The sequence below is a fragment of the Melanerpes formicivorus genome, unplaced genomic scaffold, assembly GCF_026170545.1.
Source record: "Melanerpes formicivorus ecotype bairdi unplaced genomic scaffold, bMelFor1.0.p_v2 SCAF_38, whole genome shotgun sequence".
NCBI classification, from domain to species: Eukaryota; Metazoa; Chordata; class Aves; order Piciformes; family Picidae; genus Melanerpes; species Melanerpes formicivorus.
The window spans coordinates 2,388,676-2,404,827 of NW_027142390.1; the positions used below are offsets into that span (position 1 = coordinate 2,388,676).

General features: G+C 43.2%; 1 protein-coding gene and 1 long non-coding RNA gene across 13 annotated transcripts in view; one reads left to right on the forward strand and one right to left on the reverse strand.

The window, feature by feature from the left end:
- The window catches only part of LOC137450866 (uncharacterized), a 48,667-nt gene that overhangs the window by 6,016 nt on the left and 26,499 nt on the right, over nucleotides 1–16,152 (forward strand). The window lies entirely within an intron of this gene.
- Nucleotides 1,568–16,152, reverse strand: part of DOCK3 (dedicator of cytokinesis 3) — a 207,297-nt gene continuing 192,712 nt past the window's right edge. For 5 of the 12 annotated variants that reach the window (XM_068157820.1, XM_068157819.1, XM_068157818.1 and 2 more), the window contains 6 exons: nucleotides 15,173–15,325; nucleotides 11,585–11,703; nucleotides 10,598–10,685; nucleotides 7,250–7,372; nucleotides 6,580–6,662; nucleotides 1,568–6,076 (listed from right to left, as the gene is read on the reverse strand). In XM_068157820.1, coding sequence (XP_068013921.1) covers nucleotides 5,570–6,076; nucleotides 6,580–6,662; nucleotides 7,250–7,372; nucleotides 10,598–10,685; nucleotides 11,585–11,703; nucleotides 15,173–15,325 — 1,073 coding nt within the window. In that variant the 3' untranslated portion in view covers nucleotides 1,568–5,569. Of the gene's footprint in view, nucleotides 6,077–6,579; nucleotides 6,663–7,249; nucleotides 7,373–10,597; nucleotides 10,686–11,584; nucleotides 11,704–15,172; nucleotides 15,326–16,152 lie in introns of those variants that run through there. The other 7 variants (XM_068157824.1, XM_068157826.1, XM_068157816.1 and 4 more) reach the window with 6 other exon arrangements.

The following is a 16,152-nucleotide window of genomic DNA, read 5'->3' on the forward strand; positions in this document are numbered from 1 at the left end:
ACCAGTTTTTGCAATCTGTTTGTCTGAGTCATTATTTTTGCCCGTGGTGGGAGAATTGGTCTCTTAAACCACGACACTCCGACCTCTGGGCAGTGGGCTGTGGAGAGAGTGTGTGTGTGTGTGTGTGTGTATGTCCTGCTGAAGAGTCTGTATCCCTCTGCCCATCATTTGTTAAGTGCAGTCTACAAATACAGGCCTGTTTTCATATGGAGGTATGGAGGGCTGAACCTTTACCACCTTGGTTATAGTTCTTTCTGGAGGTTTAATTTCTCTGCTCAGCTTTGTAATGAAATTCAGACTGAGTCACACAGCACTGTTGAAACTTTAATCTTATTTAGAGCAGAGGTATTTGGATGTCAACCTGATGAGTGTCAGCTTAAATAAAGTACTGGACCTGCACTGAAAAAATTTGTTCTGTTGGTTTTAACAGAAACTGGATTAAAAAAACCAAACTCATTTAAAGCTGAGGACTCAACACATCTTTTCATAGAGTCATAGCATGCCAGGTGGTGGAAGGGACCTCCAGAGATTTAGTCCAAGCCTGCCCTGTAAAGCAGGACCACTTAAGGCAGGTCATACAGGGATGCATCCTGGTGGGTTTTCAAGATATTTAGAGGAGGCTCTACACCCTCTCTGGGCAGCCTGTTGCAGTGCTCTGTCACCCTCACAGTAAAAATGTTTTTCCTTGTGTTGAGATGGAATTTCCCATGGTTGAGTTTAGGTCTATTGACCCTAGTAAAGCATGCCAAATGCAGTTTTTATTTACACATTTTTCAGGTGCCAGGAGAACACTTTAGCTAAGCCACAGTTCAGATGCTCTTTGAAATACCCTGTTCAGTTTCTCTTTTCTCGGTATGTAGTATGTAGGTAATGAAAACGGTGGTTTGGTGGTACATTGGTGCTACAGCCCCTGGCCAGCTTGTTACATGCACTACAGTTCACTGCTAAGTGGCTTCTGGGACAAGTTGCTTACGTGGTTTTTGCTGATTTGTTATGACAGGCTCGGACACCCTTTCTGTCTCCTGTACCTTGGCCTCATTTATTACCACTCATTGGATGTTACTTGCATGTAGAAGTCAGTGTAGCTCAATTTCAAAGTCCTGTGTTGCTACATGTCTCAATTACTCATATTTCCTACCCATTCTGCTACAAATATTGGTATTTAAATACTTAACATTGAGAAGCAGCTGCTGAGCTGTCTTGCCGTTGCCATAACAAAAGTGAAGTGTCTCTCATCTACTAACAGTGAGATCTCTGTTGGAGAACTGGTCACTGATGTTTCCAGGTATTGCCTCAAAACTGTGTCTCAGGCTGTTGCATGTCATGCCAACCTGCCTGGCTGACCTGGTGGCTGTGCCTGATGCTGGCTTTAAGTTGATAGTAAATAAACCAGTGTGCTGTCAGCTAAGAGAACGATGTAGAAGCTCTTCCCTCAGGACAAGGTCCTTGTCGTTGCCCTCCATTTTTCTCATTCACATGCAAGTGGGAATTGAGGGCTGCTCCCAAGTATCTTGTGAAAAGGCTTGGACCAGGCTGGAGGACAGCAATGACCATAGAGCTGCACTGTTTTAATATCAGGTATTAATCTTTAATTCCACATCACAGCAGTCGAGTGAATGGGTCAGGGAAAGGAACCCCAAACAAACAGCAGATATTTACATCTAAAATTCACACCACTTATTTGTTGGTTCTGGAAACATGCTATCACAATATATACAATGAAGTACCTTTAGGACACTTGTACAAATTTTCTTCCTTTTAAATTTGATTTCCATTATAGATAAGATAGCTGTTTTCATTTTATTTTAAACATGAATACACAAAAGAGAAGTGGTTAGAGGTTTTTGCCTTTTTTTTTTTAAATAAGCACAGAATGCCAGAGGTTAAAAACACATTTACAGGGCAGAATACCAGTCAGACATCACAATCTATACATTTTTTGCTCAATTTCCTGTACAAATACACAGCATTCAAATGGGGGTATTTACAAAGAAGCATGATCAGAGGAAATTTTAAATATCACATAATTTGTTTCCCAAAGGCTCTTGCTCTCTCCAGCCTCCCCAGTTTTGGCTGATTCTCCCACAGAAGGGATATGCAATATCCCTTACCTGAAAAAGGGGTAAGGTAGGCTAAAAATCCAGCAGAGGAGAAGACGGGAAGGAATCTTAGTTTTGCAGACAGTAATAAAACCAATCCAATCATTTAAAACAAAAATTGTAGGATTGAGATAAATAGTTTTAATTGCTTTTCTTCTACCACTGTAGCTCCTTCTCAGTTTTGTTTCAATGGGGCCAGCAGGTGCACTGACAATGGAGAGACTTGTAGCAGAATCCCACTGATTTTCTCAGGAATGCACATGCTCTTTTGTTACACAAAGAAAACCCAATGAAGGCAAGTACATGTTAAGTCTGAATTAGAGTTAAGTATAGACTGACAAGGTCCTGTTCAAAACCTCCTGTTGCTGTGGTTTATACAAGGAATCTTCAAATCCTACTGGGCAGGTGCAACAACTGCTGTTGCTTCCACCTGCTCCATGACTGATCTTGATGTTGGAGCTGTACTTGCTATAAGACACCTCACCTACAGAGAAGAATTAGTTCCAGCATTCACAAAGTCTTAATCATAGTCTTTCTGTCTTCTGCCCTCTTTAAGGCAAGCACTGAAAAGGGAGACAGAATACTTGGTAGATACCAGAACAGTAACAGAAATTAAATTCCAGAAAGGCTTTGGTAAATTTACTCTGCCATTCTCTGTGTGGACCTGCCATGAACTGGGTATTCGTATCCATCATCTGATCAATCTTCACACCCATACCAATACAGAGTATTGGTGTTGCCAGGCTCCCAAAATGGGCTCACTGCTGTTGTACAGTGTCTCAGACATTGTGCATTGTACTAGAGTAGGATGATACCTTTTCAGAGACTGAGCAGAACTCTAGTGGGCAGGCTTTACAGCTGACAGGGACTTAACCCCATGTTAGTTGCATTCTTGGTTTTGCAAAGTTTTACTTGTAAGACCTGCTGTTTCTTTACACTAAGGAAGCTAAGTCATTTACTACTTTTAATCTTCTGTCCAGAATAAAACCAAAAGAGGGGGCAGGGGTGATGGAACTGAGTACTTTGTTCTCTTAAAAGCTTCACTTGAGGAGTCTCAAGTCAGAATGGAGAATAGCACATGTGAAAATATTTCACTCACTTCTGAGGAATTACCTTGACTTACCTTTACCAAAATCATCATTTTGAGTTGAGTTTTCATACTTGTGTTCTATAGCAGAGATCCATCTTGGTTCATTGACATTTAGGACTGTCCTAGCATTGGATAACTTTCCTTCCTGCTAGAGATGAAGCATGAAACCCTATAGGCCAGGTTTTATTATCAATGTCTTAACTGTGAAAGATATAATGATTACAAGCAGCCTGTGTTAGTAACAAAGTAGAGGAAGCAAGAGAGACTTTGTTCCAGCCAAATAGGCCATTTAAGAAACAAATTCATAAACTAGTTTTGCATGGGCTAGAGCTTGAGAAAGAAACAAAACAAATCCTCTTAAAATCCCCTTCATACAATCACTGAGTCCAGAATTTGTACAGACAGACCATCTTTAGGATAGTTCAGAAGCAATGTACTCTGCCCAGTCTCTGTATTTAGAGGTAGTGCTAAAGGTGACCTGTAAAAATTAGGATGTCCTTTTTTGCTTCTTTATGCTGTTTGTAGCATGATAAACTGTGTGGTTAGGGCAAGAATTCACTATGAAAGGTGAGTGCTAGTTCTGTTTCTGTCACTAATTTATATGGAGGTAAGTCTCACTTGAATGTGCTTCACATTTTCCAGTGGTAAGGGGGGGGGGGGGGGGGGGGGGGGGGCGCTGTTCCCATCCCCTGGAGTGTGCTTTGCAGTCTGCAGGCAGAGAGGGTTCTAAAGAAGGCTAAAATATGTATGGGCATGGCAGGGGGAAGGAACTTGTTTATCTAAAAATGGTAAATATTTGATACTTTCTTCATTGAAATTTGTTGCAAATTCTGAAGAGAGGAATAAAGGGTGGTTTAGTGTTATTTCCAAGGAACAGATCTTGTCTCTCTACTGGTAACCACAGGGTTTTTTTCCTAGTTTCTCATGTACTGAACTAAGCAAATACTGATTAAAAGGCTTGTCTTGTGTTCACAGACTTGTACTGTCTTCACCCCTGCACTGTTCTCTTTCTTCCCCCTCTCCCCACCATGTCCTTCAGCCTTCTCTGGAGACTGTCAATAAAAAAAGACCTGGGGGTGGGGACAAGACTGTATTGCTGTCTGAGGAGAAAAGTAATCAACCTTCCAAGAGAGAAGCAGCAGCTCTCTTAAAGCTTCTTTATACATTCTAAAGGAGCAAAAGAGGAAACAAACATTTCTTCTTTACAGGTTGCCTTTAAGATCCCTGACTCTAGGGTATACACTATAAACTGGGCATTTCTTGAATTGTGGTGTTTTCTGTCTGCTGTGAGAGATGGAGACTCCCCCTGCACACCAGCTGCAGTGAGTGTTTGGGAGGGACTGAGGACGTTGACAGGGAATGAATCTCAGCTCCTGGGGGATGGAAAGTGGTGAGAATTGTGATGTTCAGCCCTGAGGCAAGGATTCTTGGATATGATGCATTTAAGCCACCTTTTCTCTACTGGCTGGGTCGTCAACCAGCTATAGCACGAGAAACTCAATTTGGTTGTTGATGTGTTTGTTCTTTTAAACTGGAATAGAAATGCTGGTGTCAACAGCCTGCCCAAAGCTGGGCATGGGAAAGGCCTACGATTAGGTTGTAGCTCCAATGGCTACTAACCCCTCTCATCCTGTAGCACAGATGAATAGCATATGATTCCAATGAGAAAGCAGCTTGGTTTAGCCAGTGAAAGCAAAATCTAAGAAATCAAACAGTACATAAAAAACAAAGGAGGCAGAGTGTGTTGGAAATGATACCTTGGAAACCAGTGCATCAGCACTGGTTAGATTGCCTCAGCACCTATGAACCAATGCAGGGAGATCACTGCACAGATATGTACAATCCTGCTCTCAAAAGAGCCAATTTCTTCTTAGAATTGCCATCTTTCCACTGCCTGCAGCTCATCTGCCTTCCAGCCTGACAGTTCATAGAATCCCTGATTTCAGCAATGAGCTTTCACTTCTGTACAACAAAGAAATATGTCCCTAGTGCAAGTGCTTCTACTCGTGTGCGTCTCAGAACAGGGAGGAAAGCAGTTTCAAAACCAACTTGCCGCATTCCCCCTTCTTCCCTCTCCACTTAAAACTGCATTTTTCAGCTTCTGCAAGTCTCTGTGGCTTGTGTGCCATACGATCTGCTTAAGAAACTGCAGAAGGAATAAACTGTCCACTGCACAGAAAGTTAAAAAACATAACAGAAAGGAGTAAAAAGAAATTAAAAAGGAAAGCAGCAACCTCCCATGCTGGCCCAGTTGCTTTCGTGGGCTCCAGACATACACTTGCGGCAGTAGAAAATCGGTTTGCTGTTCTCCGAGTCCTCACCTCTCTCCTCTGCACTCGGACCTGGAATGACGACGCAAGCCGCTTACCGGGAGCCGTCCCTACTGCTCGCTGATGCCATGCTCCCATGCTACCCTGGCCTGCTCCTCCTTCCCGCCGCTCACTGGTTGGGACACTTTACGATGCAATGGGCGGTGTTTGTCGTCATCCTCAATGATCATCCCCTCCTCGTTCTCCATGTTTGGCAGCCGAGAGTGGTAAGGTTTGGGGGGTAGAGCAGGAGGGTCCATGGTGTCCTGAGGAATGACTCCAGATGGAGCAGAGTGGCTTCGGCATGGCTGGGATTTGAGTGACTCCAGGACATCAGGCTCAGAGAGACTGTACCTGACAGGGAGGTAGGGTGTCTCTAGATCTTCATCAGTGTTCCAGGCCTGGCTGGGGACAGAATCCATGGTGTCTGTGCGAGGAGGTGGTTCAGAAGAATGTCCAAAATTGCTCTCACTCAAGGAAGAGACACCACTGCTTGCACTGCCAGATAAAGTGGAGTTGCTTCCATCTAGACCAGACTGCGGACTGGTGGGTGAGGCAGGGATAGGATGAAGAGGGGACTGTTGGGAGAACAGCAAAACCAGGTTAAGACTGACAAAGAAAGCAACACTGCACCTGGTGTGCTGTTCCACATTTCAGCTTTTGACAGCAGTGTTAACAGAGGTGCAGTTCTGTGTGTGTTCAAAATGTCAGTGATCTTTGGTTTATATGTGCACTCCCTGACTTGGGTGGAAGTACCTCATGCAGACAGAACAAGTGCATTTAACACCACCAGACCTGCTAAAGAAGCAGTAGCTGAGGTGATACTCCCAAGTGCCTGGAGTCACAGCATATGATGTGGAGGAAAGTGGAAGGGCCTACCATGCATCTAAGTTACTCCTATGTAATTCAGCTGTGGAAGAGTTTATGAGCTTTCAGTGGATTTTCTCATGCAACTTTACTAGCATGTTAAAAATCAGTATTTCTGTATTCAGTAGCTGCTTGGTGAGAGAGGAGGAGGGGGATTCCTTCAAGAGCCTATTCTTCTCCATCCCTCACTGCTCTCCTGCCCCTTCCTTTTTACCTTGCGCAACGTTCGTGCAGGCAGTGCTGGAGGAGCATCACTGAGCTGGTGATGGTAGGCATCGAAGTGCAGTGAGTAGTGTCCTGGAATGAGACAAGGATCAGAAATGCAGCCTTGTGCTGCCTCACTGCAGCAAAAGAGCTGGGCTTTTAGACCCTGTAATGCCAGGTAGCAGCTTCAGATGGTGGTAACTCCAATCCAACCTTGGGCTGCTTCCTTTCTGATAGGTAACTGCGGAGTGCATCTGTCACACACAAAATGCTAAAGAGAAGTTAAGTGCAGTCATAGATTTCCACCCACCCCTGTTATCAAGGAGCTCATGGCAAGGCAGCAGGCTCATAACAAATATCTGAAGCTTCATTTAATAGCTTTATAACCTTAGATTACTGAAGGGCTTCAACCCTCACACACCTAATTCTAGTTCCAAAATACACATGGATCCATATAAGGACTGCAAAAAACTTGGAAGACTTTGGAAAAAATTATAAAGTACTAATTGACAGCGTTGTCCAGTGCTAACCTAGCAGACCAGGAAAGACTTTGGGGTTCTGTTCCTGATTGTTTTTTTCCCAGGGGGTGAAAAAAGGCTGAAGTCAGCTTTCAGGTGGTTGAGACTTATCTGTGCATGACTGCAGGCACAATGCAGCAGGCCTACTGGGTATTTCCTTACCATGGGGGAGGCTTCGGGGAGGCACTGGTGGGACCAAGATGCTCCCAACGTGGGCAGACAGGAATGGCAGCGCCTCTCTGGTTCCGCTGTCTAGGCTCCAGCTACTGGGTGCTGCTGGCACAGCTGAAGGATTGAAACAGATTTAACTTGGGTAACAGGGCAGGTGTGGGGCCAGACGGACTGGCTTTCTGGTGTGCTCTTCATCAGTGAAGGGACATTCTAGGGACCTGGTGAACGGTGGGGTTGAAGGCATAAAAAGACATCATCTAGTCTACAGTGTTAAGCTTAGAGGTTGCTTTGTTAAGGAAGCAAGAGTTAGGCAATCACAGTGTTAGTCTGCCCATTCCCCTCCATGACCCTTTTCTAGCAAACTGGAAGAGCAGCAGAGCTCTGTGAGGTTTGATTTTTGCAAAGCAGGGAGTAAGGCATCTGGATCTCAGTTGTGAGCTGTTCTGCTTGGCTACCGCCAAGTGACATGGTGACAGCAGAAGGGAATGTGTGGCACAGCCTCCATGAAACATAGGAAGGTCTCTTGCTGCACTGCAGTGGCTAAGTCAAGAGAGGAGGGAAATTACACCTCAGTCTGTTACAAAAGCAATCGTGACTGTGAAGCTACAGATTTGATCAAGGATTTTGATCAGAAAATATGTAAAGACGCAGTTTAGACTCCTTGTATTACTGAGTCAGCAGAAGAGATCAAGTCTCTCAATCAGGAAGTACAGAGGAAAGCTTTCCTCATGTGACAGATACTCAGTACAATCTTCCTAAAAATAAAAGCTGCTTCTTTCAAACATGAGTGTCTTTCAAGATCTTGAGAATTCTGCAACCTCCAGCATGACTAAAATGCACCTTCCTTCCATTTAATCACACTGCAAGACCTGATTTATTCTGAGAAGGTAGACATGTAACAGTTATTTAAATACAAATAAGCAATTTCTTCAGAGTGGCAAAGAAAAGGAAATCAAACTAATTCAGTGAGCCTACCAAAGAAAAGCAAGATAAAACCAGCTTTTTCCATCTTTAGTTTGGAAAATGGAAGCCTGGAGAAATAAATACGAAGTTTGACATCTGAAGAGGATTTCTCCTTAATTAAAATGCCTGCAGCCATTGCTGGTGCTTTTTCTTTTCTAATGTGACTTTGAAAGATTTCTTTGGGCTTTTTTTCCCCTCCTTCATTCACAGGCTGCCCAAGACCTAAAATTCCCTGAAGTAAGAGAGATCACAAAGTGACAGCTTTGTAAGATAGAGCAAAGCCCATAAAAATAGGAAAACAAATGTTTTGGAAGAGAGACCCTTAAAGTGAGAAAGGCAAATGAAGAAGACACTAGGAATCTTGGCAGAGAACTGGTTCAAACCAAGGGCTGCATCTGAACACACTTAATGTGGCTTCAGGTGCATTTTCTGAGCACTCCTGTGCACATGCCAGAGTGCTCTGATTTGCACTACTGCAGTGGGTGGCAAAAAGCTAAACCAGAGGGACAAGATGCAGAACAATGCCAGCCATGCTAGTCTTCTGTAGTATACCAGTATCAAGTGGAAAGGACAGAACAAAACTGAATCTTCCTTGGCCTGTAAAATGATTGCTGTGCATTACTGAGATGCAGTAGAAGAACGTGAAGAGAAGAGCTTGCTACCTCACTGCATAATCTGCTTATCTTTTCTCATTCATGGCCTTTTGAGTATTTAGGAGTACTGGAAATCATCCTAAGGTCAGCTGATTTTGCAGAGTGGCTGCTGCCTGTTAAACCCAGCATTTTATCCAAAATGCTTCAGGGAGCTCTGTCCTAGCCCATCTCTCTCCATTATAGCAGTGTTCAGTGGCTCTGTGACCAAGTTTAATTAGCAGGGAAGCTGCATTTGAGCCATTCTGCTCTGGGCGACTGATGTCACCCTGCTGTCAATGAGAATTACCGAGCTGAGCTTCTGACTGGGCAAGGAAGGGGGTGGGTAAATTCACAGGGCATGACTGTTAACAAAAACTACGGCAGATGGCATTCTGACTTAAAAGAACCATGAGGGTCTAAAGGCTGCAAAAAATGCCTCTTAATTTTTTATGCCACCAGCATGGCTGAGGAGCTGGGATTCCTGTCATATCATCCCCTGAGGACAATTACTGAACATCATCTGTGTCTTTTGTGACTTCCTTAGGCCCTTGGAAGGGCTTCTGTCTTTGATCCTCCTTCTCTTTTGTGTCATATACTACATGCTTGTGTAGCATTACCCACAAATACAAATTCAAGTATTCTTCCTAGACAGGTCATAAATATTTATCTACTTTCCCTGTCCAGTGTAAAGATTTCACCACCTCTGTTGTATGTTCAGTTCAAACTCAAATGGCAAAGATGGAGCTCTTGCTCCTTCATCCTCTAGTCTTAACTTTGTTGATGACAGTAATGAATGATGACAAGTCATCATTCAGCCATTTATTCAGAACTGTACCTTGGCTTTAGGTTTCAATCTGGACTGCTCTGGAAGGCTGTCACATTGGTAAAGTGGTGGACTCTGATTTATTAGAAAGTCTAAAATAAACTAGGGATGTTTTCCCCCAAAAGATACAGTTTAGTTCAGGCACAGTTACTGAAACAAAACCACTGATCAAAGTCATGGAGTGTAACATGTAGGTCAGACCAGAGAGCTGTGATGGTCTTTTCCTGGCCCTAAAAATCTTCCAAGATACTGTTGCTTGCTCAGGGCAGCCTCCCTGTCTCAGATTTTGACTCATAAATGTTACCCTCTTCTGCTTTTTCAGAATTCTGCCTTTCAGATAATTTTTGAGCCCATCACTTTGTCCATGGCACCCCTCTTGCAAGCTCCTCTTTTTCTGTTACACCAAACAAACTCCCTCTTCTTTCATGTTTCTTTCTGTAGTGGCTCTGCTTGTTTTTCTCAAGACAAAGAGTTTGAAAAAAACATACATTCACAATAAATATAAAACTAGCTGAGAGAGGGAGCACAAGAAATGTTAGTATTTTGAACAAGAAATACACATTCATACAAGTAGCAAACCTCCTCCTTTTAAAATACAGTCCAAATCTGGCACTCTTATTCCAGGTAACTTCTCATTTACTGCTTTGGAAGTTTTGCTTGATAAAGGCTGCAGGATTTGTTTCAAGAACAAAATGCTCAACTCAAAAAACTCTCTGAAATAAAGAGGTTTGTGCAGCTCTGCCCTTCTGTAAATGATCAGAAATGGCTATAGGTTGGCAGAAGGCCCAGTTAATTAAACTGTTAATTAAAAATATGTGAGAGAATGCACTCTGCAAGGAAATGTAGAAGCCCATTTGTTACTTGCTGCAGTGTGACCAGAGTGGTTCAGAAAGCATGCATGCTGACTAGCAGAAGGGGTACCTTTCTCAGCCACAGACAGGTTGGGATCACTGCAAGGTTTGCATGGTCCAATCATTTGCTGGATCAAGGCGCGCTGGAAATTTGGAGGCTAAAGGAGAAGCAAGTTAGCAGAGAGAAGTGGGGAAGAAAATTAAAAAAAGGAAGTTAGGAGGCAGGTGGTGCAGAATCTTGGAACTTTCTTTTAAGCATGGAAAGTTTTTAACTAAAAAATCCATAGGAACCTAAGCCTGTCTGTACATCAGCAAGTACTGCAATACCAGTGGATCCCCAGAGTGTGGCAGTGCTAAGGACCACAATTTATGCTGCTTGTGATCTCTGGAGTAGTTAGCTCAGTCAATCTCTAGCCTGGTCTTTTGCCCATTATCAGCAAAAGTGCATCACGTGTCCTAATGGACCTTCCCTTTTGTTTTTGATTCATTTGAAAGAGTTGAGTTTGTGTGCTCTGAGACAGTTCTCCGATGTGAACTGAAGTAAGCAGGCATGATCAGGAGAGTTCCTTCAAAAGTGCATGCAGGGCCAGATTAAAATGCTTACATGTAAGCACACTGAATTTTTTTAAGTTGTCCAGGGAAAGCAGCAGATACATGAACAGACTGGCTGGAGACTGTATCAGTGTATTATTTCAGCCTCTCATGGTTTTTGATAGCTCCGGAAATCACCACAAAAAGCGATTTAGAATCAGCTTTGAGGCCAGACTGCAGGGTGGCTGTGCTTCTAGAAAACCGAGTATGTAAAACCGTATGACTCATAGGATAAAGCTGGGAAGTGAGAAGAGTCCATTTTCACAGGGCTTATCTGCAGTTTTAAAGGTCATTACAAACTCTTATCACTTGGCCTCCAAAGGGGGTGATTAAGATGAAAAGTACTGTATTGCCTCTGAAATGATCCTAAGTACATGCTTTTTCTTCCCAAAACTAAAAAGGGAAGCTTTTATGTGATCAGTAGTCAAAATAAAGTCACAGCAGTAAAGGAAATTAGATGTGCTACCTGTCCATTTTCCATGATAGCTGCGGGATACATGGCGCTGCTGGGTCGGTCCCGATGGGCTGGCAGCAGCATCATCATCTCCCGAGAGTGGCGGTACTTATCTGGTAGAGAGGGAGAGCCTGTAAACAAGTGAGAGCAATCACCTACACGTGACAAACAACAGACATGTCTCTGCAGGCCCAGGCACCTAGGCCCCCTCTACCATTTGTTCAGATGGATGGTCTTACAGGACTTCAGAAACATGGTGCCGAGCCCACTAAGCAGCTAACCGTTGGTGGGGTGCACAGCACAAGGATGAGTAAGAACGGGCTGCTTGTACACAATTAAGGACATACCACAGAAGCTGTATAAGGTGTATGCATACCTAGTTGTATGTTGCAAAGTGCTTCCTGCTAAAGTGAGCATCTGTGTGGAATGGGCTGCAGCTGTGCTGTGCAGTATCTAATTCTCCTTTGCCCCTTAATGTGCTGTAGAGTTACAGAAATGCCATCAAATTGTGCATTTTAGGACTGCATGTGGAAGAAGGGGCTAAAAGCTTGAGATACTCCATTCAGTTACTTGAGTTACTTCCATTCAGGAAGCTAGGGGAAGCTGCTTCATTCCTCAGTTCTGATAGTCTGAGGTGTCACCATTTAGCTGGTGATACCTTGGTGAGCTTCCTCTTTGTTATAGCAAAACACACCCCAGAAATCAAGAGAATTTTCTATAGGAGTGGGTGGCACTTTGCTTATGATGCCACAGGGTAATGTACACCCCTATGGAGTGTTGGGATGCTGAGCCATTGTATGACAACAGGGTATTTACCAATGCTTAGAGTTTCATAGTAGGAACATGTCTGACTTCACTATTGGTTATGCTTTGTAGCTTGACTATCAGTTATCATTTAAGATATTGGGGCATTTAATGTAATCAGCTTCCTGGCAGGTGGAATTATGTGGGACTCATGTCCTTCAAGATGAGTGCAACATAGCAATATGTCTTCTGATATGCAACAGCTGACAAAGGATTTACCAGAAGAATGGTTCTCATTAGGGACTCTCTCAAGTCTGATACTACCCATACACAGATCCCTTGGGATGCACAATATTAGGCAGGAATTGATGTTCAGAAGCTGCTGGAGTGAGCTTGAATTTGCACTGATTATTTCGTTGCGTCACAAACACGCACTTAACAGATGGCAGCACACAGCGCATCGCAGAGCCATGCCGGCTTGTGGGGAATACATGCCCCCTCTGGCAGACTGTCCACAACCACACACAGGACCTGAGCAGCACTCCAATGTATGAGCAAAGGCATTGGTGCTGGTTAGTGCAGCTTTTACCCCAGCAAAAGCAAACATGCAGTTTTGGGGACTGATACTCAGCAGACAGTGGAAGGAACAATGTGTCCAGCAGAATGCAGGATAAGGTCCTACAACTGCAACAATTCCATCAGGGGTGGCAGATCCCAGATTAAGCTGCGCCCCCACCCCGACATTAGCAGCTGCAGAGTATCTGCATTCTAGTTCCGAATTCATTTACTCCCCAGACACAAAACAGAAACATAATTAGACAACATTATTTGCTCTTATACACAACATCAGCTTGGAAAACAGAGTGTTAACGCTTTATGCTGAGTCTCTTTTACTCACACATCACAGATAGTCCTGTTTCTGCAGGACAAGTGTAAGGATGCTGAACTTTTTGGTGTGCCTAGAACTACATCACAGCACAACCTACTCTGTAAATAGTTCCCTTTTTATGTTGTCATTTTGTTCTTTTATGTTTAAGATGCAAACTACCTCTGTGTGTCATCAGTTTAGATGGGATTATGGTTCCTACCCACCTTGCACTGCATGACCTGTAAAATCCCACAGATGTGCTAAATATGATGGCAGAGCCTTACTTACAAAACAGCTCTGCAGTTTGGTACCCTACAATTTGTACATAACTATGTAGCTATAAAAGTTCTAGCAGATTATGCCAAGAATCCTGTTTGCAAATGAGACTAAGGGGGAGGGACTATAACTGAAGCTTTTATTAACGATCAGGACAGAGAGAGAGCACAATCACTATGGCTCCTTGCAGGGACTGGCAAAAATTAAAGCCAAACCAAGTCTTTAGAAGCTTCTAGAGCAGCTATTGGCCATATAAAATGCTGCAGCTTGTGTCAGGATTTATTCCTTTTAGCTTGTAGCAAGGTGCAATTGATGTGTGCAGCACTGGTGCACATATTTGGGATGAGAAAGGAAAGCCTGTGCTGAAGCCAGAGGTGGTTTTTCTTTTTTGTTATGAAAATGTGTCAAGTATTGGTTTTAACAAATTAAACTGAAAATTACTGTAGTTAAACCCCAAATTCAGTGGCTCATTTTCATTACTGTTAGGAAAACAGTTTACTCCTGCACCACATTGTAACTTCTTTTTGCGCTTTCAGTGGGAAGTTTTCACCCTAAGCATATGCGTTCTTGCAAAGTGCCAAATAAGACATCAGGCCTCATTTTCTACACCTTAAAAAGGGAGCTATGTTGAGGAAGGAGCAGGGATGCCTTCAGAGAAGAGTTCATCAAGTTTCAAGTTGAAGTTGCTTTTAGAGTGCATTGCAGGAGTCCTACCAGTATTTTAAATGAAATTACTGAAAAAAATCTTAACCCAACTGCTGGCTTTTTCTAAGGCCTTCTAACCCTACAGTTTCTGCTTAACAAACATCAGCTCACATTGTCATTTAACTCCAGTAAGGCTGGAACAGTGCCTCATGAGTCACCTCAAATGAAGCCAAACCAAACTGAGTTCCTTACTGATCCTCCATACCACACCAGTTTTGCTTTCTTGATAGGGAGGAAACTACACAAGGGTCAAGCCAGGTGAAAGTGGAAAGACACATATTTGGTAATCTGAAAAATCAAGTAGCTACTAATGTCTATTGTTAGCACCCATTGGAAAACACTTACTGTATTCCCATTACAATTCTATTTAATACTTTGGCTCTAACTAGTCTATATCACAACCTGTATGAGGTGTACTGCCTTAGTCTGCTGCTCAGTGATACAATCAAATCAATCTGTCTTGATGACTATCCTTTAAAAGAGATTTTTGAATGAATGGCTTTATTATTAAACAAGTCATATAATCTGCTCTGTTGCTGTTTTAAGCATCAATGAAAGGGTTAAATTTTTGGAAGTGGAGAATTGGAGCACAATTTAAATTCCTTCTGGGTCCTTAATACAAATGGCAATGGCTTCCTCTGGGCACTAATTCCCCTTAGGCCAGTGCTAGCAGCTGAGTTCCAGAAAGGACCCCGCAGTTAAACAGGGAAGGTGCTTATCTGGCTAGTGGGACACTGTTTTTTCATCTCTACATTAGCATTTGAATTAATGAGAGCAGCATTGAAACATCTGACCAGACCCTAGAAATCCTAGATCACCATGCTCAGGTGACAAAGAAGTTAAGTTGATAAATTTAGGTGGCCTGTACACAGTGAACTGTTGGCCTTTGTCTGCTTCCCATCTGAGAAGTGGTTAACTGCAGCATTGTGACTATTGTAGCTTTGTTGGCAGTCTCAGCAGAAAGGCCAAGGATTGGATGAGTCATGGTGACTGAACTATCCTCTCACCTCTAGAGGTGGTCCCTCCAGGACAGAGATGAGGCACATTGGTGGGGGCAGCGTGAGGAAGCTTGCACAACTGCCGCCCATGGTGTATCTGTTCTGTGGGTAAATAGAGGGCTTCAGCCTCCAGTGTTGTCAATCCAGCACCTTTCATCAGCACTAAATTAAAAAGAATATAAATAAATACAAAAAAAAAGAAAAAGAAAAAGGATAGAGGTGCACTGGCAGAGCTGCATATGGAATGTTTGTGAAGTACCTTTCTCCAGCCAGTGATACTGGTCTCATTCTCACAAGCATCAAATTCACCCAATTGAAAAACAAAACAAAAGGAAAAATCACCAAGAAGAAAAGCAAAGCTGTATTACCACAGTGGAACTTAAGCATAAGGGCTTTTCCTTGTTACAAACAACTCCATTCCAGACAGCAGTGCTGTGATAACCAGAACAGTGACCTGCACACTGTGAAACAGAGAGCCCCTGGGACTTTACTAGAAGTGAAATCCCATCATTACTGGGTAGCACGTGAATGCTGTGCTCACCTAACGTAAACGTGAGAAGAAATGCTGTACCATAGGCTAGCAAAACACGTTGCTAAGAGTGAAGGATAAAATACATACATACAGTCAGGTATTTTTCAAAATCATGACTTCTCTTACTCCTCACTTGTGGTCATTTACACTGTCTAGTTCTCATCTCTGGGAGGTGCTGTTGGCTCATCCATCAGCACCATACCAAAATCATGAATGCTCCAAAGGGTTTCTAAGCAACAGCAGAGAATAAAGAGGGAAGCCAGTGATGCTGTGAAGTCATCCAGCTCAGAAAGACTGTCACAGCCTGTCACTGAGAGCACTGGACTTTTAAAGTGGAAAATGGCCAGAAACACTATGAGCACCAAACCCCCTCACATCCTCCAGAAGATTCAGATCTCACATACCAGCTGAGGCACATCTGTTATGCCAATTTCACCTGGTTACTTCACTATTTTAA